This window comes from Pyrenophora tritici-repentis, chromosome 1 (genome assembly GCF_003171515.1).
Source record: "Pyrenophora tritici-repentis strain M4 chromosome 1, whole genome shotgun sequence".
NCBI classification, from domain to species: Eukaryota; Fungi; Ascomycota; class Dothideomycetes; order Pleosporales; family Pleosporaceae; genus Pyrenophora; species Pyrenophora tritici-repentis.
The window spans coordinates 6,598,055-6,623,822 of NC_089390.1; the positions used below are offsets into that span (position 1 = coordinate 6,598,055).

Genomic DNA, 25,768 nt, shown 5'->3' on the forward strand with positions numbered 1-25,768 from the left:
TTTCCACCTTGTATTCAACGAACTCGATCCATCGTCAATGCTGCAAGCCGTTTCACTCACAATGAAACAGACTGATAACATTACATGAGGCACAGCTCGAACATCGGCATACGATCGGCGACGTTATCGGAGAAAAAATGGCGCAAGATGATCAACCGTAGCGGTCGTGTCGATCGGCGGGTAGAAACATTGTCGAGTCAGTATGTTTCGTACGCTGTGGCGAGTACCTTGATGATGACTAGGAAAGCAAAGAGGATTGCACAATCTAGTTGCGACAGAGAAGTTGATATTGCACAGATAGTATTGGCATTTTCCTTTCCCACGCACGCTGTGCATGCGCAGATAACCGTTGATTCATAAACATGGCTTCGTGAAGCAACGACCCAGTGTCGCAGGTATATACATTGCAAGAAAAGCAGTTTCCGGAAATTGATGCAAAAGCATTGTGATGACCACCAGTGGTATCAGTCCTGGTCAGGGCGATAATGTCCATGGCAGAAATGGCTCGCATATGACAAGCATAGATCCGGTAGAAACAAGAAATGAGACCCAATCTTGCAGAATAACGTACATGAGCAGTGAGCAAAAAAAAGGAAAAAAGAAAAAGAGAAAAAACCCGGATAGTCAATGCTCCTTGGGTACAACCAGGCTGGAATTTGTGGTCCGTGTTTGAGATCCGAGGGAAAGGACTCTATCCGGATGCTTTTGGTAAAGGTAAACTGCCTACGGGCCCCGGAAGGAAGAAGATGGTCCATTACAATATTAGGGTGGCCAGACTCCAGAGCTCCATCCAGACAGGGAAGGAAAGGGTATCTCTGGGCTCGATACATCGACGCAGGAACAATGAGGTTTTGGTAAGATTGATAGGCTCTCTATCTGGTACTGTACCTAGAGGTGCCCGAGGGTTGATTGCGCGACGATTGCGGCTGTTGCGATAATGGATATTCTGGGGGGGTGAGTGTCAGTTGTAGGATGCCGGGACGACGCAATGCACTTACGACGACCATCCGAAGCAATGTAGTAGCCTGGGGCGGCTGCCGGAGTACTACTGGGGCTTAGCGATAGACCAAATAGGGTTCGTCATAGTAACCAAAATACCTTGGAGCAGCATATTGGGGCGTGGGAGGTGCCGTCTGTCGTCCGTAGGGATCTGTGGTCTGCGCGGGGTAAGAAGAGTAGCCAGCCTGGGCGGGGTATTCCCTTCCACTGGGTTGCTGGTAAGAAGATGAGTATGGGTCCGCTGGCTGAGTCCTGGGTGCAGCGGATGCGGCCTGGTAGCCCGGATGTGAAGCTCCATACGTGGTTGGGGTGGTGGTGTAGTGGGGGTCACTGCTAGCATAGCCAGAAGACGAATACGTCGTCGCTCTAGACGACGTCGACGACTGACGAGGAGGCTGATCATAGGGATCCGCGGCCGCATGCGGCGCGCCGTGTTCATACGGTTTTGTTGGACCCCAATGCTGGCGAGCAGCATGTGTGCGCGAGTCCTGGTAAGCGACTAATGAAGCGTTAGGGCCCCCTGATACCTTAGTAGTGCGGACTTGAGGACTATGGCTACCTCCACGTCCCGTCTCGCCAGGCTGGCGCTCCTGCTGCCAACGTTGCGAATCCATCTTCAAGTCCTGAATCATTTGCTGCGGGAGTTTGGTTAGCGTGTTGCGCGAGCTACTTGCGAGACTCGCCACCTACCGAAGTCAGAGTGCGGTATGCTGTTATCCAGTAGCCTGGTTGGCCCTGCGCGCGAGTTAGTATTCCGTACGTGTGGCATCAAGGAAAGATGTGCGGACCTGGTACTCTCCGGTGCCGGTGCCAGGCCTGACGAGCGCATCTGGGCCCAAATAGCGCTGGATGTCGGCCGTGATTACTTCTCTCGCAATACCGTCGCCGGGCACGAACCACTGATTTGCGCGCGACATGGCTACAGAGAGGGATATGAGGGAGACAGTAAATAAAAAATGCGGCTTATGTTAATGCCAAAAAACGGGCCAAGCTAGGGAAGCTAAGACAAGCACCAAGATTACGGTCCGGGAAACAGTGCAGGCGTCTGTGTGTCCTGGGGCTATGGTGTCCAAGGAGATCCAGGAGGAAGGTGGAAGAGAGGCAAGACTGGGGCGGGGTATTGACCAATATACGGGCACTGGGGCGTGCGGCCTGTGACAGAGAGTGGACCTTGACGGCGTGGCTGCCGGCGACCCTTTTTGGGATGTGGTAGCTGATGGGATGCAGCTTCCTGGTGGGGGTGTAATCTCTATCGCGCTTCACGACAGGTACCTGGAGGTATACAGGACTATGCTGGAGACACTATGTGCGCTTCTCTGCAGATAGATGTCTGGGGGACGGACGAAGGGATGAGTACTTGTTGAAGACTCGTCTCAGTGTCTGAAGCTGAAGTATGGCTGCAGTGGGTGCGGGGAGCTGATTGGCGGACGAGTGACAGGCAGGGCAGCGGCAGGCTGGATGCACGTCAATCCGTTGGTGTCGGGCAGCAAAGCACGCGAGGGCTGACAGTAGTGACGCTTGACGCTGGTTTCACGGGAATGGATGGGAATGGCGAGAGCGATATAGACAGCTGGATGGGAGGGATGGAGCAGCGGCGGCGGAGGGAGAAAAGATCAGACGAAAACAAGCAGCGTACCGACGGCAGCCGATCTAGTTATTCGGAAGCGCATTGGGACCCCATAGAAAAAGGCCAGCTCGAGCTTCTGGCGCGATTTGGGTAGCAAGCGCACAAGTGGGCGATGCGAGTGTGTGGGGACAGCCCTCGCTGGTGGCGCCGCTTGGGCATCAACCGCGCGCGCCCAAGGCCTGCCTGACTGATGCAGCGAACGAGTCGCAAGCGGGCGTCGGTCATGGATCATCATGGCCATGATGCTCCTGCTACTGATGCTGTTGGTAGCCAAGACCTCTAACAAGGGCGGACGACGGCATTGCGACATGGCTGGCGACTTTGCTTCCCGCCATCATCGCGCAGGCGTCTGTCAGTGTGGCGTCGTGGGGAGGGGCTGTATCTGTAGGCGGGCTCCAGGGCCTTGTCGGGCCTAGCCGAGGACAATTTTTCACCGCGTTGCAAACTGTCGATAGCTGCTCCCACGCCTCCGGTGAGGCCTGCATCGCCAAAACCCAACAACAACCAAGCTTCTCCCTGGTCGGCCATCTCGGCCAGCCATGACGTTTGTGTGGCCAGAGCTGACCGGCTGAACGTCAGACGCCCTTCACCGACTCTCTATTCCCCCCCCCCCAGCCTGCGACACCAGCATGCCATCTCATACAACGAACAGACCTCCTCAGATGGCAACAGCCGTACACACCCTATGCTCGAAGCGTGCAAAATCTTCTTGCCTCTTCATGTCTCTCTGCCTATGGGAACCTCTCCCTCTGCCCCGGCCTAAAAGACAGTTGCTTCTGCTCCCCCTCGTGGCTGCTTCTCATTAGTTGGCTGCCCATACTACCGCCCGCATCTTGCACCGCAATCGTCGTCAGGCACCCGTGGGCCCAGCGACACCAGCACGTGTTTTCGTGTCACCGCACCTGATCCGCAGCCGCAGCGACGATGACGCGCAGCTGCCGTGCTGCCCAAGTCAGGACGCCCATGTCTGACAACACCCACAGGGTCCTACCCCAGGGTTCCCTACCTACCACCAAACCTGCTATTGCTGCCAGCATCTGACACAAGTACTTGATCGCCTCTTACTCTTGCTCACTACTACTAATCATGTCCATCCTACTAACTCGCCCTCTGAACCATGGAGTTGCTGTAGCTGGGGCAAAAAGAGAAGGAGCATCGGCACAGCTATCAGCCCAAGCCCGGCGGCCTCTCCTATCACTATCACTATCACTATCGTACAACAACGCCTTTCTGGGCCCGGCCAGACCTGCAGCCCATATTACGCCTAAGCCAGCTCTGTCGTCCGCTCCCTTCTTCCACTCGTTGTCCATCTCAACCACGACTTGTGGAACTAACACCCGCGCTTGAGGCGTACACAAGGTTCATCACTCCAACCACCTCGTCATGTGCAGGACCCACCTTCCGATCCTTATATCGACCCACGCACTGGGGAACCTTATGTTCAAGACCGTCTCCCACCTCTACCGCGGTACTTTTGTCGCCCGAGCATTCTTCCGCCAGTTCGCGCGTAAGGATCTAGTCTGCCGCTGCAGGGCCGTCACGACTACCTACTTGGGCACTGATGCTTCCGTTGCATCGCGAGCGGCCCGAATGCTCCCGGTGACCGCTTTTTAGATATGAGGGGGTGGGGTGACCTGTATATCTCTTGGTCATCGGCTGCCCAAGCTGCCGACATGTGTCGACCCTACCTGCCATGTGCGACTCTGGTCAGCACTACAAGAGTAGCAGAGCTTCGCTAATAGATGCGCGCACTCAATGTCAAGAGACGGGCGAGGTACTAAATACCTCGGACGCCAAAGCATTGCTAGCTGGAGTTTCCCCAGCATCGGCTGCCCAACCGACGATCGCTGACCCTTCAAGTTACTGCCGTGACATGACACCGCCCCCAGCCTATGGCGACTACACCCACAAGATCGTCCAGTATGCTGACACGCTGACGTAGTAGAGGCTTAGTTTAGACGTCGTGATTTATCCAACGGCTGCTGCAACGGATATCCGCAACGCTGGCCGCAAATGATGCTCAAGGACCATGGGCGGCTCCGCAACGACTCGACGGGCTCAAAGCTCCGGACACGATGCCCAGGTATCAACACAGGATACGAAGGATTGGGCAGTGCGTCGGAAAAAGCAAAAGGGGACTGGGCTGCACACTTACCTTGCCGTAGAGGCGGCACGCGCTGTCCCTGCATCAACCATAGTCCCGGACGAGTGCAACCCGCTGCATACTATTCCCTCGTCGATATCCTCCCACGTGTCTTTACCTCGGCCATCTCGTGACGTCTGACTTGGCTCGGAAGAGAGGCAACACGCGTCTCACACACATACACGATTCATGCGGCCTGAGGCATCAGTCAGGTGTGTTTCGGATGCATGCCTGAGGCCATGGCAAACGACATGGATGGGGATACGGTCATGGACGGATGCCGCGTGTTGCGCGGAACGGATACATGGTACCTGAAGATGAACGAATTAAACATGGTTGCATTATCGTCCCGATATAACTCTCCGCATGCTGTGATTCAAGACTGCTTACTCGGTGATATGCAAAAGGCTGTTAGTGACGTCTCAACATGACTGCTTCGCTTTGATCCAAGACTGCTTACTCGGTGATATGCAAGAAAGGTTGTTGGTGACGTCGATGATATCTCGTATGTAATCACGCCCGCACGTACGCATCTTATCACGTGGGAAGAAAGGAGTCAAGTCAAGATATGTACCATCTGAACGTTGAGCGTGGGGGCAATAAATCATCATCATACTGAAGAGTCTATCTAAAAGTATCCATCCACCCATTCATGTGCGATTTCGTGAGAAGAAAAAAAAGGACAATGCATATCCGTCTTTCCACCATCAGGCCCGTCAGTGAGCAAAGGCAGCTGGAGGTACATGATCAAGTAAATGTCCCTGTCCAAGCCGATATCCCAAGTACCCAACCTACTCGACCAGAAAAGACACAACCATCTCAACCAAACCACAAAAAGAAAGAAAGAACATCAATCCGTTCTATCATGACACATCAGCCATTTCTCATAGCCTGTGACCGCTTGCTCGCACGCAACGCAGGCACGCTCGCAGACGCGCAAGAACAAAAATAAATCTCAATCGGGTATTTTGGGGTATAAAGGGGACAAAGGGTATATAAATCTCGTTAACCAGTTTCTGTGTGTGTGTGTGTGTGTAATCGTAAACATGAACAGCCGAAGCTTTCAGAGTGAGAAAAAAAAAGGACGCCACCGTTTTTTGTTTCATATCGTAAAAAAGAACAAGAGGCCTTTCCCACTCATACGTGTATGGCGGTAAGCGGCAAATCAGTCTATATCGTGAACTAGGAAAGAAGCAAGCAAGCAAAACAGGAGGGATGGATCAAAGCAAACACCGTGATGATGCTTTCCCAAGTGACCATGCAATTTTGTAGACAGAAAGGGGATTGGAATGATTAAAAGGCAATAGTAAGGGTAGTAGTGGCCAATCTGGATGTGGTTGGTTGGTGCGTTCATAGCGTTGAGGACGTAAATCGTAATGTCGGGAAGACGGGGGGAGGGCGGTGAACTCAACTCAGTAGTGAGGTTCATACGCGATACCAGCCCAGTCTTCGATGCGAGAGATGGCAGCTGACATGTGTCTGGCGACAGATTCCGAGATCCACGAGTTGCCGACGGTCATGCCCAGGGGGATGCCAAAGAGATGACGGCCGTTTCCGAAAGCGCCGCTGCGGCTAGCCACATTGCCGTAGCCGTCGCCGAAGCCATAACCGTTTGCGTTCTTCCAGTAGGCCAATTCGGAAAAGATGTAAAAGCAGTAGATGCTGAGGATAACGTCAAGCACTCCGAAGAACCAGACGAGGGAGCTGCGCTTCTTACCCAATTTGACCGTGGTGGGAGAAGTGACGACTGGATTCTCGATAATGACCGTCTCCTCGGTGTCCGACTCCCCGGTGGTCTGAACGCCAATGCTAGTGGTAGGCGAGGACGTTACAACCGACTGTGTGTCCGTCTGCTCGGTCTGAACGCTAGTGCTAGCTGTAGGCGAGGACGTTATAACCGACTGTGCGACAGGCTCGATCTCATGAGTGATCATGACGGAATCGATGTAGTTGTTGGGCACCGAAGGTGTGATGGACCTAGTCTGGGTGCCTCGCGTACTAACAGGCGTTTGTTGAGGCTCAACGGTCTGGGTAGACAAGTCTGTTGTCGTGATCTGGCGAACCCTCGGACTTGTGTTAGCAGCTTCCGCGATACTCAATGAGAGCGTCGGAAGGCTGGGTTGCACCGGCGCAACGCTAACGACCTCTTGTTGGGTAAAGGTGGAGTGAGCGCGGGCAGGCTCTACAGGCTCAGTACTGGCACCCGCGTACTCAGCAATGGTAGAGAGAACGCGAGGAGACTCAATAGGCGCAAAGCTGAAAACCTCTTGTTCGGTGATGGTAGAGAGTATGCGCGTGGGTTCAATGGGCGCAAAGTTGGCAATCTCGTGCTCGGTGACGGTGGAGAGTGCACGCGTGGGTTCGACAGGCGCGAAGCTAGCAACCTCGTATTCGGTGACTGCAGAGGGAACGCGGTCAGGCTCGACGGGTGCAAAGCTGGCAACCTCTTGCTCGAAGATGGTAGAGGGAGCGCGAGTAGGTTCGATGGGTGTGGTACTCGCAGCATCGTTGTAGTGTACGCTCTGTGTGGGAATGCGTGCAGCAACAGGCGCAACGCTGATCGACTCGTACTCTGTAATCGCGGAGGCTGGAGCGCGTGCGGGCTCGACGGGCGCATAGTTGGCAACCTCCTGTACGTGGACGGTGGAAGCTGGGGCGCGAGTGGGCTGGATGGGCTGAGTGTTGGCGGCATCCCCGACGTAGACAGTCAGTGTGGGTGCAGGTGCAGCGACAGGCGCAACGCTGGAGGCTTCTTGTGTGTGGATGGACGAGGGCGGAGCGCGAGCGGGCTCAATGGGCTGGGTGCTGATCTCGGTGATAGCGGAGTACTCGTTGAACTCAGGCTCGTAGTACGACTCGCTGTCTAGACCGGACAGCTCGTCTTCGAGAGAGTCGCCAAGGGAGCCGATATGGCGGTTGTCGTCGGTGGGAGAGGCAGCAGCAGCGCGAGCTTTTTCATCCGCCATCTCCAAGAGACGCTTGTTCGCCTTCTGGATCTGCTGCTCGAGGTTCTCGATGCGCTCATTCTTGACAAGAATCTCGCGATCCTGGTCAATGTGTTCCTCGCGCAGCTTCTTCAGGTCGTGCTCGAGCTCGGCAGCCGAATCTGCGATTTCTTGCGTAGCTTCCAGTTCTTCCATCAGCTGGTTGTTCTTCTCGTCCAGGTCCTGCCACTGTGCTGTGATGTCTCCGAGCTGCTGGTGGAGGGTAAGGCTTTGTGAAAGCGCGTCATCTCGCTCCTTGATGGCGCTCTGGCGAGCGGCTTGTGCTCGCTCGTTCTCAGCGAAGAGGCGGTCGATGGTGGTGTTGGCGTCCACATGAGCGGCTTTCTCGTCAGACAGGTCCTCAACCGTCCTCTTGTGTTGGACCTCAAGGACCTCGAGCTTTGCCCTCAGCTGGCTGAGCTGGTCGTCGCTCTGCTGGAGCTGGTGCTTGGTCTCCCGTAGCTCCTTTTCCAAATTAGCATTTTCGTTCTTGAGTGCAACATTTTTTCGGCTGAGATCTTTGTTGTCGCTTTCAAGCGCAACTGCACGATCCCAATTGTCATCCTCCATGGGGGTTGGTGTTTGCTCACCTTGGAGAGACGAGCCTCCTCCAAAGTTGCGGACAACTTCTTTGTTGGCGCCGCCGCGGCCGCTGCCCATTGCGCCAAGAGGCCGCTTCCGGCGCTAGGCTCGGGCGGGGGCGGGAAGACGTCCGCGCTCAGAGAGAGAGCGGCGCCAGCACCACCCTCTCCCACGGGCAAGGGGTTGGATGGCACATCCATCCCGAAGGAAAAGGCTGAACCCTCTCCAAGTCGGATAGGCCTGGGTATGTCGTTGGTTGGAATTTGGTAAGGGGGCAAAAGTTGAATTGGTGTGAATAATTCTGAAGAGAGAGAAGAGGAAAGGCAGAACGGAGCATCAAGAAGTACTACCCAAGAACCTGCAACTGCCAGTGAAATGCTACTGTTGAATAGGAAGACTCACTTACACTCTGTAACTATGCAGCTATTGTACATTAGGCAGAATAGGCTCCACTTTGGTTAGTACAGACACACACTCACTTTCACTAGGTGAAAGAGGCTCGTTCAAGTACACTACATCAGATAGGATACATGGATTGAGCAGCATGGTATCTACATTAATAGGCCATCATGTAACTATCATGATGCTGTGTAAAACCTCAAAACTACGTATCCAGGACTCATAGTCGTCGCCAAACACTATCCTCGTGCCCTCGAACAGAGAAGTGTCACTTACTAAGGGCCTCCAGCCTGCCATCTTCTTGGTTAACTTCTTCCATCTTTCTGGATCGTGTCTGGTCATCGGGCATACCGCATCGTATCTCACGTGCCGTTCCGTGCATTTCCAGCACTTCTGAGGCCGTATGACCGACGCTCTCTGGTCCTTAGCCTTAATCACTGTGACTTCCTTGCCCTTCACATTCAGGCTTCTATGGTTAACTTTGTCCAGCCATGCGTCCAAGCTTGCTTCATACTTGCTTCTCACGTCTTTCAGCCTGAAATAGCCTTCTAAATCCCGCAGCCATATCCGCTTCACGTACTCCATATCCCGACGGATCAGAGCCGACACACAGCTGAACTCCCCAACGCGCAGACGAATCGCCATGGTGTATTTGGCTTGGTGAACCTCCAAGCCCTTATTTGGGTCCTTTGTCTCCAGTAGCTTAGCTTCTTGTGACTTTCGTATGCTCTTTATGGGTACCTGCGTCGGACATATCGCGCGCGCACGTGTACTCAGCTCCTTCATGTCAAATGCTTCGTGAAATATCCTCTGCCGCAACTCCGTGGGGAGACCTAGTAGGCTGGCTGCAGGGTACGTCTGTCCGAGACGATAGTCTGGATTTATCATCCACGGGAAGATCCATTGCCTGCGAGAGCGCTCGAGCTTTAGCCGTTTCTTAGCTGATGGTCTTAATATACGAGGCTCGACTTGATTGTATATGCGTGACTTCTGTTTCATCAAATCTCGACGCCGCTGTTTTGCGCGTTTTTGTGCAATTTTGCTTGACATCGCGGCGTATTGGTGAGTGTGGCCTTGCCGCAGAATCGGAGAGCGGAGCTGGTAACGGTATGTGAGATTGTGCGGTAGTTAATCGATAGCACAAAATTAGGTTTCGGAATTCTGTAGTAAACGGCCATGACCCCTGCGCTATCGTAGTATGGCAGCGAATCCACAACTTCTTCAGGCAGTAATGACATCACCGGCCCAAGCTACTCAACATTCCCACTCCCAAATTCCGTATAAAACTTGCAAAGAATATTGTATATCTCACTCCGTAATCACATAGGATCGAAGTCTTCATCTTCCCTACGCCACATGTGTCCCCACATCCAGCAAATTCCCATCCGCGGGCCCAGTGAACTTCTTGCGCCCAGTCATGATCCAGAAAATCAAACTAATCAACATAACAACTCCCGTTGCCGCTGAAGTATAATTCATGTTCTCGCTGGTCACAGGCGTGACACTCGGAAGGTTGGATACAACGCAGATGAACGCCAGATACAGAAATCCGATAATGTTGAGTACGATACCCCAGCGGCCGAGCGAATAGGGACCCTCAAGGCGTGTTTTCTTTCCGGAGAAGTGAGCTAGGATGCGGGAAAGAAGAGGCATGAGGTAAGAGAGATCTTTGTATGTCAGTTTCATCAACTAGATGTGAGAGAGTCTCCGCTTACAGAATCCTTGTGTAGCGATAGCAATAATGGTATTGAAACCAGTCGTGGTACCAAAGTAAATCGAATTGAACGCCATCTGCACGACCGCTGTCAAGATGACAGCGTATACAGGTACGGATCGCGAGGACACCTTGCTCAACACCTCGGAGAAGGGGAGCCCGTTGTCGCGAGCAAATGCATATACAGCTCTTGATCCCTCTGCCATGAGCGAATTGGCGCAAACAGTGGCAATGATGGCGATCATGGATGCCAACGTAGACGTGCCCGCTACATTACCAGTCGAGTTGAAGATGATCTCGATGACGGGGACTCCGGTCGCAGTAGAGCCTGTCGCTTCGAGGTCGCCGATACAGAAACAAAGTGCGATTAACCAAACGGTACCGGTGAAAAAGCCAATGTACACTGCCATGACTATGGCTCGCGGTGCTTGTTTCCGAGCATTCTTAATCTCTTCCGTCATGTGCGATGGAGCATCGTAGCAGCACATGCCAAAAGCCGACTGCAAAAGTCCCAAACAAGTTGCATACGGCGCATTCCATCCAGTGAAGTTTTGGAAATCGCTGAACACGTAGCTCGCAGACTGTTTGTGGTCGTTTGTAGCCAGTATAGTAACTAGACATACCGCAAACGAGAGCAGGTTCCAGACAAAGATGGCCTTGGAAAGCTTGTTGAGAATATGCGGTAGGTAAATATTCGACATCGCTGCCAGGAAAGTGATGAGGTAAGCAACTAGGACCGTGTGCCAGCGCTCTATGGTGAAACCGTAGTTCAATTGCGCGATACCTAGGATGAAGTTTGTTGCGACAAAGTTGTTCACAGCGCCCATGCATATGATGCCGATCAACATGAACCTTGCGAAGTAAGTACAACATGAAAAAAAGTATGCGACCAGTTTATACTCACCAGCCACAGAGATAGCTCATCGATCGGGCCCAGCGAGTAGGAGCCAGAATAGCTACCCAACTATACTGTCCGCCAGCAACCGGATACCTTGAACAGTCAGTATACAGTACCAAATATGAGAAAAGGAATCTTACGCGCTACACATCTCAGCCATAGAATAGGCGACCGCAAGCGTAACTAAACAGACACAGAGCCAACCCCATATCATGACCGGCGGGCCTCCAGATTCAACGCCAATGATAAGAACACCCGAGAGAGCCGTCCAAGATGTGACAATACTGAAAGAGAAGCCGACCATTCCCAGAAGACTGAAGCTACGCTTCAACTCTACAAAGCCATCAGCATGTTATTTACAGAACACTTGGGTCAAACCTACCCTGGGTATAACCCAACTGCGCAAGCACATCATCGTCGCTATTACTTTCGTCCAGCACCTTCTTTTCCACCGGACTAGATGCCATATTTACCAACTGGCACTCGAGATATCGAATGGAAAATGGACCGACGATACTTGAGGGCACCAAAGAACCCAGAAAGCCGGGGAGAGGACTATTTCATACTGTCGATCTATCGCCCAGAGCCGTGGACCCTCCATACACCATTGCCGGCCGGAGCGGGCCCTGCACCATAACTGATAACAAAACTGGTCGTTCCAGCTATACTTGTCATGGTGCCGGTTCCGCAGATAATTCAGCAGTTCTTATCGGAATACGAGTGTGTGGAGGGCATTGGTCAAGATAGGAAGGAAAGAGACCGGGGTTGCGTAGAAGTGGGGTTCGGCAATGGAGATAAGCGGCATCTTCAGGTTCAAGGGCTTTGAACATTTCTTCGTTGGTAGAATGAGGTCAGCGGGGTAAGTTGAGAATGCGTGTACGAGGAGGTGTTGATGTAAAAGAGATGACAGTGTGCTGAGGGAAAACTTCCGAAGAAGTAGAGAATCGTACTTGCCGATCTCGACAATGAACCACAGACTCGGCCGGGACACCTGAACACCTTTAATCAACCAACAGTTGGGTAACCACTTTTACTAACTACTAATTTCTACTCAACGCCAAAAAACACTTCAAAATTAAATCAAACGATACAATAAAAAAACCTCACTCCATCTCCCCTCCCCTCCCATCCACCACTAACAATGACAACCCAAATCCCCACCACAACCCCCTACGCCTGGCCACACAACTCGACCCTCCACCCCTCCACAACCGCCCTCATAATAATAGACATGCAACGCGACTTCCTCTCCCCCGGCGGCTACCTCTCCTCCCAAGGCTACAGCACCACACGCTTCGCCCCTCTAATCCCGCGTCTCACATCCCTCCTCTCTACTTTCCGCTACGCAGGCTTCACCGTCGTGCACACGCGCGAAGGCCATGACGCTTCGCTGGCAACAGTTAGCAGCCGGGAAGCGCACCGTAGCCGGATAAACGGGGCCGATATAGGAAGTTTGGGTCCGCTGGGCCGGTTGCTAGTGAGGGGTCATGAGGGGCATGATATTGTCCCTGAACTGAAGCCCTTGGCGGGTGAAGTAGTGATTGATAAACCGGGGCGAGGCGCGTTTACGCATACGGAGTTGGATTTGGTGTTGAGGGCCAAGGGGGCGAGGAATCTGGTTGTTTGTGGGGTTACGGCTGATGCGTGTGTGAGTAGTACGGTAAGGGAGGCGAGTGATCGCGGGTATGATGTTTTGGTGCTGGAGGATGGGGTGGAGAGTGTTAGTGATGAGTTGAAGAGGTGGAGTTTGGAGAGTGTCAAGGTTGAAGGGGGGTTGTTTGGTGTTGTTGGGAATTGTAAGGATGTAGAAGAGGCAGTTGGGAGTTGGATAGGACATGGGGATTTGGCATAGCGAAGGGAAGATGGGAGGATGATGACGAGCAGTTACATTGAAGACAGCCACGGGTATATGACAATAAAGTATGGTGAACATCAGCGTGATGATAGCACAGAACGTGTATGTATTGACTTTGACTAGCCAAGTGAAGATTCAAGCTTCATATTGATCATTTCCACACCACCCAAACATAACGCCGTGAAGACCGATAGCCGTGACCAAATCATATCCATAAACAATGTGCGACCATGCTGGCCACCCTTGACCAAGAATCCCGAAGAAGCCGTCGGTGCCGGGCGTCCATGCGTGGTGATGAGAAGACGAGATATTTAACCACCGAAACCGTAGAGGGTACGGCCCTGGCGCTTGAGGGCGTAGACGACATCGAGGGAGGTGACGGTCTTGCGCTTAGCGTGCTCAGTGTACGTAACAGCGTCACGGATAACGCTCTCGAGGAAGGTCTTGAGGACACCACGGGTCTCTTCGTAGATCACTGCGGGCATGTTAGTCTTGGTTTGATGCGACAATGTGAAGGGAGCATCTTACTAGCTGAAATACGCTTGACACCACCACGACGAGCGAGACGTCGAATGGCGGGCTTGGTGATACCCTGGATGTTGTCACGGAGGATCTTGCGATGACGCTTGGCACCGCCTTTGCCGAGACCCTTGCCACCTTTGCCGCCTAGATAGAGACGTTAGCATATTGTGACGACGTGATGAGACGATGCAGTGTAACCATCGTAATGGTGTGCTGGCGGGAGGCTTGGTGGTGATACGCGGCGCATTAGTGGGGCGACGCGTTGAGCCTCAACACCAAGCGCGCCTAATCGCCACATGCAGCTGCATCGACGACAGCAACGCGAGCGCAGCAACAAGAACAAGGAAGAAAGAAAGAAGTACTTACGTCCAGTCATGTTGCTAAAGTGTTAGTGGGGTGTGTTTGTGGGTGTGGAGTAAGCAACGCAGTTGAGCGTTGATTGCAGCAAAAAGTGGGTGAGATTTGGGTTAAAGCTGGGGGTTGCGAAAAGAGAAGAAAGTGAAAACTCCAAAGGCGCGGGAGGGCCAGTTATATAGACGAGGGAGCGGGCGCGAGATCACACAGGTGGCGCTAGCCGGGTTGGGGCGGGCAGGAACATGAAATCAAAGGCGATGGCGCTTCACAATTGCGCGGAAAATCAAAAGCCTGGAAAGCAGCACTTCCAAACCAGCCCTGAGCTTGGAGGCAAGCTGGGCTGCGGGCAATTGCGACTGTGTCAGCCGTGGCCCGTGCGCGGAACTTTGGAATCCTACGCGACCAGAACACCAACGTCAACTTTCGCGTGCATGCTCGTCAGTGGCGCTGGCATGCTGTGCGTTGCGCTTATTGACTTTCAGAGGGTTAAATGTATATCCCAAGGATTCATATAATCAAATCATTCCATATACTCGGCATCGCGAATCGAACTGCCCAACACTCCCGCCCCGCCTTTACGACGCGTTCACCGCAACATGGCCTTTTGCGTAGTCTGACAACTCATATCGACTACTGTCGCTTCATCCATGATGTAAATCACTCTCGCTATCGATATGGGAATGATTGATTATTCAAATCTTCAGGGAGGGACCACCTGCTTTGTCCTACATGCTATTGCCGGCTGTTCAATGTGGCTATTCATTGAAGTCTATACATCAGGATTGACGAATACTGCTACTTAAAGCCTAGGAAGCGTATGAGAAAAGAAGAAAAGCTTGTTACCGCTAAGCTTTTGCTTTTCAGATGACAGCAATGTCAAACAGCCGCCAAGTCACAATTCAGTCTGCACAGCGAAAGATTGATCATCTTAAGGGGTATCAAATCAGTTTGGTCATGTTATCTACATAAAAAATACATCTTACGTGCTAGCCATCTCAACGACTGCTTAAACTATGAACAAAAGTCATGTTGTAATCTAACTGGCAACTCTAAGGAAATCATCTTCACACTACAATTTACAATACACTCTACTTTGTCTCATCGTCCTTGACAGCAGCCTCTTCGTAGACTGGGGGAGCCTCGTAGACTGGAAGCGGCTCCTTCTCGTCGCTGTCTTCTGCTGCCTCGACATCTTCAGCATACTCCTCGTCAAGGGCGACAGGCTGGTAGCTTTGACCGCGGACCTTGGCAACAGTAATAGCGATGAGGCATCCCAGAGCCATGCCGACGAGGTATGTGAGAGTACCGGCGAAGATACCGATGAGAATGGGAACGAAGACGGTGAAGAAGGCACGGTGAGCGGCCGTGGAGAAGTGGACATGACCGTGATGGCTCTGACCCCCGTGGTAAGGCTTACCGGGGCGGGAGAATCGGTGCGGCGGCTTGCCAACAGGGGAATCGTGCTCCATGGGCTTGCCGGGATGAGGTGCGGGATGGTGTGGTCGCTTGTGGCAGCCGGGCTTGGGCCTACCCATGTGCTTGAGCTGCTGGATGCGGTCCTCCATAATGCTCTTCCATTTGCAGTAGAGCGGCCACTCCTTGCACTCCTTGTTATTTTCCGTTGGTGTGGCCTGGCTAGGCTGAATCTGAGCCTCGTTGAAGGATGCAATCATGAGACGGCCGTCCAAGTCCTTTAGCACATTGATCTGGAGCGCTGGAGGGTTGACAGGTGTGCCCTCAACGGATGTGATTTGGAACAACATGGGGAGGAGCTCAGTACCCGCTTCCGAGATGGTCTCTGAACCGTCGAAGCGGAACTCATAGCCGGTGACACTCAGGCGCAGACCCTCTTCGGAGCCAGGGCCGACTTGAGTAACGTGATAGGGCTGGAAAGGAAGGCGGAACGAAGGCGGGAAAAGTTGGTAGTTGTCGAGTTTAATAGAATGTTGATCAGCTCCGACGTCAAAATCCAGGCGCTGCACATGTTAGCATACGCGGCTGTAGTGTATATAGGGAGAACTTACGAATGCATTGCCAGCGTTAGCCTTCCACTTGAGAGAGTCTCCTTCTCGAGTCGCAAAAGCACAGCCAGGACACTCTAACGCTACGGACCGCTGCGGTGGGTTGATGGCAAGTGTTTCGAAAGCATGATCATCGCCAAGATCCTCCGCAGTCATGGTCGAGGGGATAAGCATGGCGCTGGCGGCCAGCGCCAGGTTTGCGAAAACGCCCAGCTTGGTAAGAGACATGATAGAGAGAGTGTGCAGGGAAAAACAGGTCGAAATCAGGTCGATGAAAGACGAAGAGATGTGGTAGAAACAAAGTGAGAGGGAAGTCTGGAAACAAAGAGGCAGTGCCTCAGCCTGGACTAATACGATTGCCGCCGCGTCATCTGTCACGTGTGCGTGGTTGGACCCTGAACCATCAATGCATCGTGCGGCGTATGAAACGCTCGATGAACCAGACGGAGATTTGCGCGTTGATTCAACGGGACATCACTACCATACTCTTCAAAGCACACACATTTTTTTTGCCATGTAACGTCTGCGCATCTTTCGCATTGCTCCAGCAGGCGCAGGTAGCTGTCGCGAACGTCTGACCCCGAGTCTGACATGAGGGGGCACACTCGGACCTTTTGCGGGAGATCTCGTGTCTATTCTCGTCAACGAATGTTCAAGAAACACATAGTTAAGTAAACATTAAGTTTTACACTCAAAGCCTTATACCCCTATATGCGCCCGTTGCACCAAATATTGTTGCTATTGACACGGTTCCATGATATAACAATGTCAAAAGCTTCAGGCGGCATTGTTCTCCGGTGTCTGCAAGTACAAAACAGAATCGATTTCGTTTGTTGCATCTCACTTCTCTCTGCACAGGCAATAGCATCGTTTGGTATGCCTTACTGTGTCAGCTGTAACGGGATAGGCCGACATTCCTGTTCTGGAACATGTGGCGCCTGAATGACAACCCGGGATCTCACAGCGAGCTGACTAGGCAGCCCCCGCCTGGAGAATCGATCGAAACCCCACCAGACGACTGCCTTATGCCATAGCTAGACTGCTATCGTGCGCATAGTGCTATTCGAAACAATGAGATTGATCGAGGCTGCTTCACTTAAACTTCGTACCGCTGTGTTTGACGATGACGTACCGGCATATGCCATTCTATCGCACACATGGGGCCCGACCGAAGTTAGTCTGCAGGAGTTTGCAGATCCATCCTTGGGAGCTAAAGACACCTCTATGGAAATCGGATCCGGCTACTGGAAAATCAAAAAGGCATGCGAACAAGCGGTGAAAGATAATCTAAAATACGTCTGGGTGGATACTTGTTGCATCGACAAGACGTCTTCTTCAGAGCTGAGCGAAGCAATCAACAGTATGTTTCGCTGGTACAAAGAGGCATGGGTGTGCTATGCGTATCTTGCCGACGTAATTGGGTATTCCCATCCAACCGAGGACGAAGATTCGCAGAAGTACGCAGAGATGAATAGGACGTTGGTGGCTAAGTCGCGATGGTTCAAGCGCGGGTGGACGCTACAGGAGCTCCTTGCACCAAACAAGATCCGATTTTATGATGATACCTGGAGGTACATTGGTACCAAGATGCAGTTGTGCAGGACCATAGAAGGTATCACCGGCATTAGCGCAGATGTGCTTCGGACTGGCAATATGGAGGACGAAAGCATAGCCAAGCGGATGAGCTGGATGACTCACCGTAAAACCACGCGACCTGAAGATATGGCCTACTCCTTGATGGGAATCTTTGATGTCAACATGCCACTTCTCTATGGCGAAGGAGACAAGGCCTTTGTTCGACTTCAAGAGGAGATCATGAAGGATAGCGCGGACAATAGCCTTTTCGTCTGGAATACTTTGCGGCGCCCCGATGACCGCTCCCGGCCTGCACCGGAGTTGTCCTCAATATTCGCAGCCTGGCCTCGACAGTTTGACACCTCACGCATATGGAACAAGCGTAGGCTCGATGAAGATTATGCAAGGGAGTCGTATGCTCTCACAAATCTGGGCGTTCACATCAAGCTGCGTTTGAAGCGTTATGACCATCCGTGGTATGGGACTATATGGGGACATGATTATCAAGGGAAGACGTTTGTAGCCATGCTCGGATGCCAGTACGATGGACCTGATCCAGCCTTTAAACGATGTCGCCCTGGTATCTTCCTCGTACAAATCTCGCCACCCAGACCAGAGTATGCGCGTATCTCAAACGCGGGGGTCGTTTTCACAACGACCAATCGAGAGACTTACGGGGCCCTGCGCAATAAGGGGATCGAAAGTCGCGTACTATTCACGGAGGAGGATACGTTGCAAACCGTTTATCTTCGAAAGAAGATCCCCGGTTGGGCCCAAGTGCCAAAGACATAGTAGCTCTATTCAGGCTCTGCTTGGACATGAACATGCGGCGTAACAAGGCCAACGACATAGCTTCATATCAAGTCTTTGCTCATACATTGCTGTCAATATCCCCCAAACTCCAACCCAATGCACTCATGGTATCTCTGGTATCTCTCGAATCTCAAAGGCAATCTCCAACACAAACACAATAAAACCCAGCACAGTCAAACTCCTCAAAACACCAATGCTAATCATAACATCATGACCCAAATCCCGCCCAACCTTGTCCATCTCTTTCTCACATCCGACTAACCTGCACCGGCACCCCAGGATGCATATTAAGCAAATACTGCGGACCAGGCATAGTCCCACCCCCATAATGATGATGCGAGGAGCCTTTTGGACTCCTCTGCCCATGCGCCCCAAACTCCGCACTTTGGTCCTGACCCGCATGACTAACAACACTATAACTATACGAAACAGGCGCTCCAAAGAACGCCGCCGGTTTACTCAAACTAGCCGCGCTCGCATGCCCACTTGCACCACCACCGCGCTCTTCCATCGCACCCAGCATAACTACGCGGTCGCTTTCGGTGCTCAGCTCGGGTTTTCGACGGCGTAGCGCGCGGGCGTGGGCGGAACCCCGCTTGCGGATGCAGGATTGGAGGATGAAGAGGAAGACGGCGACGGCGAGGGATATGGCGGTGTAGACGAGGATTATGGCGGTGGGTTGCGCGGAGAGGTGGAGACCGAGGCCGCCGGTTAGGACGAGTAGGAGGAAAGAGGCGGATGCGAGGGGGGGCGTGGAGAGGGCGCAGGTTCTTGGGGGGAGAGGCGAGTGAGGGTGGGGAGGAGGGTGGTTCCGAGGAGGGGGATTAGGGATAGGATGGCGAAGATTTGGTGGGGGGTGTTGAAGGCTTTGGACTGTGGGGAGTTTTGTTAGTTATCTGCATTTTTTGTTTTGTTTTTGAGAGAGAGATGGTTCGCCTCGAGATGGAGGAAGAGGGATACATGAAGTTTGTTCTTCCCACTTACATTCGTATACTGACTGCTAGTCACACCACCCAGCACAAAACTGACGAGCAGAAAAACCACAATAAGCACACTGAGCACAATATGAATCTTGATGTTTTTGAAAAACGCCACCACCAGCACGTTGAGCGGCCAAAGCAAAAATATAGCCAAGCAGCCTAGGATGGTGTGTGCGAGATTGGCGCGGTCGTGGTCACGAACCATGCCGCTCATTGCGCCTACGCCGTTGAGCGCGTTGCTTTGTGCTGGTACGCCACCTGCGCCCGTGGCAGCTGTCATATCCATGGTAAAATGGCCGTATTGGATGTGTCGCTGGAGATGGGCTGAAGGCGAGTTGGACCTGAGGTTTTGAGCTTTTCCGAATGCATAGATCATGGGCTGCGCTGTGGACTCTGTGTCGATATAGGAGCGGCAGTTTGAGCACTTTGCGCGGAGGACGAGCATGGAGTCGTTGGTGACGGTTGTACCAGGCAGAATAGTCAAGTTGATTGAGGAGTTGAAAGATGGTTCTGAGGCTTTTGAGCCGATTCGTGGCGACACTGTTACGTCTGGTGGAATGTTAATGATGCGTTTCTCTCCTGAAGTTCCTGTTAAATGACATACTGTTACCGTCAGCATTCTGATACATGATCACCATCAAACTATCCTCCATCTTCCCTCCAAACCCCACCCCAACCCATGAATACGCTGGACTGGCAAAGTAAATGAAGACATCATCCGAGTCATCAGCAACGTTAACGGAGAACTGCGTCTCCGTCTTGGCAAGGTAAAAAGTCGATGCGGCAGTGTTGTTGGTAGTGATATTCTGTGCACTGACGAGCGTTGCGAAGACTGTTGAAACCGTCAGTTCAAACAAAAAGCAAGTACAGTATATTCTCCTGAAATCTTACATCCTAGCAGCGCAACCAGACCCCCAACTCTTTGTCGCAGCAAGCTCATGGTTTGTAAAATGAAAGCAAACAACAGGTAGACTCAGCGCATATAGTAAACCAATTTCTCGCCGTGAGTTGAGAGCGGAAAGGAATCAAGATTTGAAAGTAAGCAGGACGGGAGTGGCTTTCACCCCAGATTGCGTACGACCTCAAAACCCAGCCAGAGGAAATCAGGAAAGCAGAAAAACAGGGAAAACCAACACAAAAGCAACGAAAACAGAATCTCAGACAAGACTAGAAGCGAGAAGCGAGAAAGCCTAAAAAAAGAGGCTCCAAAAGAGGGTACAACGTTATCGAGTTTAAAACTGTATTACCCACACGCAACCGCCTCCCTCGCCATCTGACGCGCAGCATCCTAACCTTATAACCAAACCCACCCATCCACACACACATCTCAGCACCCTAGTAACAGCAGGGCCGGTCGCCCCATCAAAGCCACTCACCTCACTTCTCACCTCCCCGAACGACACGAAACAAAACGCCGACTCACATCCTCTACCTAGCAACTTCGCTCGCTAACAAACGACAAGCGGGGCGGGCGCTTGCCCCCATTACGCCTTTCCTATTTCCCTTCGCATCTCCCCATTTACCTACCTACTGTACGTTACCAATACTTTGCTGTCTAGCCAGTCAAGCGACCGTAACCCAAGGGCGCTTAACACCACTCGCACACTACGTTTCATCTTTCGCCCCCGAATCATTTGCATGATTGCCCCCCCCCCAGTCCGACAGTCTGACAGATGCAATGCAAAGTCCAATCCAGTGACAAGCCAGGGGGAACATGCCAAGCGGGGTAAGCGGGACTTTTGTTCGCGTTCGCTTCAAGAGAGCGAGTGTATTTTTGGGCACAGGATGCGCCCCATGTGTGTAATGCGCTTTGCCCTTTTCTCAGCCCCAAACCAATTCCAGCCCACATAGACCAACCGGAGACTATCGTGTTCCGGTCGCGGGACTGCGCTGCGGCGTGGCTGGGCTGGACTGCACTGCAACTGGAGTATATGCCGAAAGCGCATAATGGGCTGGGGCTGGGGCTGGGCGGTAAAATGAGCCAAAAAAGGGAGTGATGCCAATGAACTTGTGGTCTGATCGTTGAGACTTTGGTCTTTGGTGCCACCCTTGCTTCGCGTTCGCTGCATGCACACTGCCCCCACACCAAAAGCAGTTTGCAAACCCCACCATCACCCAACAAACGTCATCATAAGTTCACAGCCTTTTTCTATTGATAGTTATATACCAAAACAGGAAAACACATACACACGGCATAGATTTTCGCACGGTAACGCCAATAATTGATTGTATTCGATTGTGGAAAAAAAGTAAAGAAAAAGAATCATGTACCTCCCTCCCCACGCCACCATCGCACTCGGATCGAGATCCCATCGATCCCTTTAAGAATCGTGTTCCACCGAGAATTCAAAGGCAACTCAAAGAAAACACAAACCACCTCTTTCGTCCTCCCTCGGGGGTATGCTAGTCGTAATCATCATATTCATTAGTGCATACAGGCCGTGTCCTCGTTGTAGAATGTAGAAATCTTCTGAGTCGTTTGGTGTCAAATTGAGACTTTTCCCGACAAGCGCGCTGGAAGACGGTAAACGTTTGTCGGACATGCAGAGACATTGCAAAGTGCGCTGGTCGGATTGAAGGATTCGCTCGCCGAGACAAACGCACTGGGTTGTCGCAGACGCAGCATCAATGCGGGACTCTCTGTCTCTCCAGTATTGATGTGTAACTCCAGCGTCAAACGAAGCCGGGCGAAAAGGTTGCTTAAAGCGCACTAACGGTACCGACTGCGACGGCTGTCGAAAGATACTTCGTGCTCGTAGTAACGGTCATCGTAAGCTGATTGGGGGCGAGAGTTATGGATCGACTTGCGCTCAACCTCAATCTCCCGGATTCGGCTCTTGCGCTTTCGGCGAATCTCATCAGAGATCTCCACAAGGTGCAATACATCCTCCTGTGGATAGTTAGTACACTGCCTAGCGGACGTAGCTTGGGCAACTTACGTATTGCAGATACTCCATCACGTAGAAAAAGTCATCTGTCTCTTCACATGCGTAGCCCATCGAGTCAATGGCTTCGCGGATTACCAGGTCCTTTGTGATCTCGGTCCACATGTCCTTCTTCCGGTGCTTCACCGATCCCTGGTCACGGTTGAAGTTGATATCAATATCGAGTTCATCGAAATTGCTTCTTCCACGTCCACGGCTGTGACTTCTAGAGTTATTAGCGGAGGCTCATAGCATGAGGTGCGCAAACTTACTCTCTGCGGTTGATCTCAATTTCGAGAGTTTCATTTAGTGGCGGGGGAGGAGATGGTGGCGCTGGTGGGGAGGCGGGGTGGGAGTACGGGCCCTAACGACACCTGCACAACAGTTAGGATTGAATTGAGCTTGAATTTGGTCAGTGACGGGACTCACCATGATCGATGTGCCTGTGGTGGGTGATGATCTCCTGGATAATAGGAGGGCGGATTTCTGGTTCTGGCACCTGCGGCGGTGGTGGAGGCGGCGGGGATGGAGATGGAGAGGGAGAAGGGGCTCGCTCCTCCTTGCGTCTGATGATGATTTCGTCTCTTACGACTTCGCGGTTGTTCTGGGGCGGGGACTCGGCGCGCGGACGGCGGATGACAAACTCCTCACGCTCCCTGGCTACCAGGTCTCCGCGGTGACGGGATGGGGGTGGAAGGCTCCTGTCACGACCTCTAATCGTCAGGGAACTCCTTTCTCTGCTCGAGTCTCTGCCATCGCGGCTGTATTCTCGGCGCTTTGCATGAAGTTCAAAGTTGCCGTCGTGCTCTTGGAAGCGGATTGAGCCCCTCTCAGCAGACACGTCCCTACCGTGGCGGCTGACCTCACTGCGAGAAGCGTGGAAGTCGATGTCGCCTCCACGACCCCGGAAGCGTACGTCGTCGTCGTCCACCTGACGAGGGGCGGGTCGGCTGACTGATCGGACCGGGGGGCCATCACCACGACGGAAGATGATGTCTTCGCGTTCGCGCTCGACTTCACGAGCAGGAGGGCCTCGCGACTGCTCACGACGTCTAATTGTGATGTCGTCGCGCTCTACATCCCGGACAGTGGACGCAGGGGGTGGGGGTGGGGGTCGGCTGCGAACGGAGCGTACGTCATCGTCGAAAGTGCGGCTACTGCGGGGTCCTGCCCTGGACAAGTTGTCTTCGTCGCGGGGCCGCAGTGCAAGCGCTCCAGCGGTTGGGCGGCTGTAGTCCTCGCGGAAGAAGTCTGGGGCGCTGCGGCGAGGATCCGGACCAGAGCCACGGCGCAGCTCGAGGTCAAGTTCCTCGTAGTTGCGCTCGCTGCGGTTTCCGTTGCGATAGAAATCGCGCTCACGCTCCTCATAGAGCTCAGCAGTGGGATAGCGCCGCGACGACATTGTGCTTGACAGCAACAAGTAAAGGCGTGCTGGGGAGAGTAGTGGTGGTGATTAATGTACCGCTCTCAGCAGAAGGCTCAGCAGATATGGCGGGTGGGTGAAGGAAGGGGCACGGGCAAGCAGTAGTGGAAGAAGGGAGGAGGAGGGTAACTGAGGGTAAAAGAAGAATAACTCTGTGCCGTGTGGCCTGACGTTATCAACAAGGCCCGCCCAGTCGAATGCCCGGTGTGTGTAGTGGGGTGGGTAGCAAGACCAAGGTCGGGCACAGTCTCGCGCTTTTGCCATGACGTAGTTGCATGCTGCACCGCTGCACTAGAACCACGACCCAGATCACCAGGAGGCCTCCTGCCCAATGGCCGCAGAAGCCGCTGCGCCTTTTGGCCCAGTTCGCAGAAGCTGCCAGGCCCTAAATCGCCGGGGGTGAACGTGAACAGGAGCGTTTTGCTTGCTGCACCCGTCACAGAGGGCAGACATGTGTCGTCCCGACCTGAGTTTTTGTCATGTGTCATTTGTCACGCTCAGCACCACTTTCACGGGCGCATCGTGGGGCTAGAACCACTGACTCTGCAAGCCCTCATGCCACAGCATGTCACTCGAAGCTTAATTGTTCTTTTCCCAGGCTGCAACTCTACGTGTGTTGTGTTGTAGCATAGAAACTCGGTAGCTTCAGCCACTACGCACGCACTACAGTCATTACACGTACAGTAGTCGCTACCTGACCAAACGACGGGTTCGGGTAGACTACCACTGTGGAAAAATGGGCCCAACTCTACTGACTGGAGAGACAGCGGCCTGATCTGCAGCCTCGAGGCTCTGCTGTTGGTCTCCTCACCAGATCTTCGAGCCCAACTGTTCGCCATGCCATGTGCGAGACGGCCCGCTTTGCAACTACATATCAAGTTTTGCTTCCTCGGCGCGACTTCCGTCTCTTGGGACTTCCTTTTCACATTGCACAGTATATGACAGCCATGGTATACCTAGCTACCTACAAGGCCGTTGACTTGATTTCCAGACCGGCCACCCCCGGTGCGCTTTACCTCGCCCAGTCTTCCCTGCATGATGACGTCGTTGGGCATATTCCCTCAGACTGCAATTTTCCCGGCACGGACTGGCTCTGAGAAAACCAACAAAGCACGCCCCGCAGTAAAACCCTCCGAGTCGTACTATCTACCGCAAGTCAAGTGTGGAGGGAAGGAAGACTCGGGGTGCGGATGGCGCAATCGCCCAGGGTTGGCAAGTACCGAACCATGCTGCAAAGACAGCCTAGTACCTTCTTCACGTTTCTACCTGGATTGTAACATGTAACATGCGACTATTGGAATACGCTAAGAATAGTTAGATCCACACTTCCCGAGCCAACTACACGTATCCACATGAGTACCTAGGTAGTTGCCTGCACGACATCTCCCTGGGTAGACTGAGATCGTATGATATGGGGAATACAATTGATGTATAGATGCGGAGAACATCTCGTGTGCAGCCACCGTAGTGAATCAACACTAAATATGTAGAACATCGTTGTCTTGGTCTGAGACACGACATGTCTTCTGCTCCTTCCTCTGGAGCTTGCATCCATGTGTTTGTGTGTTTAAATGCAACAAGCAGTACGTGTAACTAATCTCTTACATCTGTCCAGTCTTCATTCAAGTCTTAGAATTAGTCCCCCTCTGCTTTTACTCGCCGCTACTGTTGATTTTATATTACCTGATGACACGGCACACTTGCTTTGAACGCTAACATTATGCTGTTACGGCTCGCTCAGACATGAACGAGTTGTTTGTCCAAACCCAGTGTCTCTTATCTCATCTCAATGTATCCCTACAGCTATTTTCCCTTCTGCATGTCATTTCGCTATTGTCGCCTATGTATGGCTTCTTGTCCTGTCGGCTGCTTGTACGGGCTTGCACGGCAATGTTTCTGCATCAACAAATACTTGCATGCTGTCTATCACAATCATGACTGTCTTGGAAGTTTCC

The 25,768-nt window shown here is 52.6% G+C and overlaps 11 protein-coding genes across 11 annotated transcripts; 2 read left to right on the forward strand and 9 right to left on the reverse strand.

The window, feature by feature from the left end:
• Nucleotides 1-1,055: 1,055 nt before the first annotated feature.
• Nucleotides 1,056-1,916, reverse strand: PtrM4_025770 (Glutenin-hmw multi-domain protein; the record flags this gene model as incomplete). Its single annotated transcript, XM_066103674.1, has 3 exons — nt 1,056-1,634; nt 1,690-1,734; nt 1,788-1,916. 3 exons carry the CDS (start codon nt 1,914-1,916, stop codon nt 1,056-1,058), a joined length of 753 nt encoding a protein of 250 aa, XP_065965876.1.
• A 2,147-nt stretch (nt 1,917-4,063) lies between these two features.
• Nucleotides 4,064-4,240, forward strand: PtrM4_025780 (uncharacterized protein; the record flags this gene model as incomplete). Its single annotated transcript, XM_001932332.2, has 1 exon — nt 4,064-4,240. One exon carries the CDS (start codon nt 4,064-4,066, stop codon nt 4,238-4,240), a length of 177 nt encoding a protein of 58 aa, XP_001932367.2.
• A 1,941-nt stretch (nt 4,241-6,181) lies between these two features.
• On the reverse strand, nt 6,182-8,413 carry PtrM4_025790 (Tymo-45kd-70kd multi-domain protein; the record flags this gene model as incomplete). The annotated part of the gene is made up of 1 exon (XM_001932333.2): nt 6,182-8,413. The coding sequence occupies one exon, from the start codon at nt 8,411-8,413 to the stop codon at nt 6,182-6,184; it is 2,232 nt and encodes a 743-aa protein (XP_001932368.2).
• Nucleotides 8,414-9,006: 593 nt separating this feature from the next.
• On the reverse strand, nt 9,007-9,784 carry PtrM4_025800 (uncharacterized protein; the record flags this gene model as incomplete). The annotated part of the gene is made up of 2 exons (XM_066103675.1): nt 9,007-9,009; nt 9,086-9,784. The coding sequence occupies 2 exons, from the start codon at nt 9,782-9,784 to the stop codon at nt 9,007-9,009; spliced, it is 702 nt and encodes a 233-aa protein (XP_065965877.1).
• Nucleotides 9,785-10,081: 297 nt separating this feature from the next.
• Nucleotides 10,082-11,813, reverse strand: PtrM4_025810 (PotE, Amino acid transporter; the record flags this gene model as incomplete). The annotated part of the gene is made up of 5 exons (XM_001932335.1): nt 10,082-10,401; nt 10,450-11,300; nt 11,353-11,439; nt 11,487-11,679; nt 11,729-11,813. 5 exons carry the CDS (start codon nt 11,811-11,813, stop codon nt 10,082-10,084), a joined length of 1,536 nt encoding a protein of 511 aa, XP_001932370.1.
• A 1,699-nt stretch (nt 11,814-13,512) lies between these two features.
• On the reverse strand, nt 13,513-14,099 carry PtrM4_025820 (HHT1, Histones H3 and H4; the record flags this gene model as incomplete). Its single annotated transcript, XM_001932337.2, has 3 exons — nt 13,513-13,676; nt 13,730-13,867; nt 14,090-14,099. The coding sequence occupies 3 exons, from the start codon at nt 14,097-14,099 to the stop codon at nt 13,513-13,515; spliced, it is 312 nt and encodes a 103-aa protein (XP_001932372.1).
• Nucleotides 14,100-15,165: 1,066 nt separating this feature from the next.
• Nucleotides 15,166-16,326, reverse strand: PtrM4_025830 (SOG2 domain containing protein; the record flags this gene model as incomplete). The annotated part of the gene is made up of 2 exons (XM_001932338.1): nt 15,166-16,053; nt 16,102-16,326. The coding sequence occupies 2 exons, from the start codon at nt 16,324-16,326 to the stop codon at nt 15,166-15,168; spliced, it is 1,113 nt and encodes a 370-aa protein (XP_001932373.1).
• An 843-nt stretch (nt 16,327-17,169) lies between these two features.
• On the forward strand, nt 17,170-18,465 carry PtrM4_025840 (HET domain containing protein; the record flags this gene model as incomplete). The annotated part of the gene is made up of 1 exon (XM_001932339.1): nt 17,170-18,465. The coding sequence occupies one exon, from the start codon at nt 17,170-17,172 to the stop codon at nt 18,463-18,465; it is 1,296 nt and encodes a 431-aa protein (XP_001932374.1).
• A 732-nt stretch (nt 18,466-19,197) lies between these two features.
• On the reverse strand, nt 19,198-20,406 carry PtrM4_025850 (DoH domain containing protein; the record flags this gene model as incomplete). Its single annotated transcript, XM_001932340.2, has 4 exons — nt 19,198-19,359; nt 19,471-20,015; nt 20,071-20,298; nt 20,358-20,406. 4 exons carry the CDS (start codon nt 20,404-20,406, stop codon nt 19,198-19,200), a joined length of 984 nt encoding a protein of 327 aa, XP_001932375.2.
• A 1,770-nt stretch (nt 20,407-22,176) lies between these two features.
• On the reverse strand, nt 22,177-22,516 carry PtrM4_025860 (uncharacterized protein; the record flags this gene model as incomplete). The annotated part of the gene is made up of 2 exons (XM_066103676.1): nt 22,177-22,356; nt 22,406-22,516. The coding sequence occupies 2 exons, from the start codon at nt 22,514-22,516 to the stop codon at nt 22,177-22,179; spliced, it is 291 nt and encodes a 96-aa protein (XP_065965878.1).
• A 286-nt stretch (nt 22,517-22,802) lies between these two features.
• On the reverse strand, nt 22,803-23,792 carry PtrM4_025870 (DUF3827 multi-domain protein; the record flags this gene model as incomplete). The annotated part of the gene is made up of 1 exon (XM_066103677.1): nt 22,803-23,792. The coding sequence occupies one exon, from the start codon at nt 23,790-23,792 to the stop codon at nt 22,803-22,805; it is 990 nt and encodes a 329-aa protein (XP_065965879.1).
• Nucleotides 23,793-25,768: the final 1,976 nt, after the last annotated feature.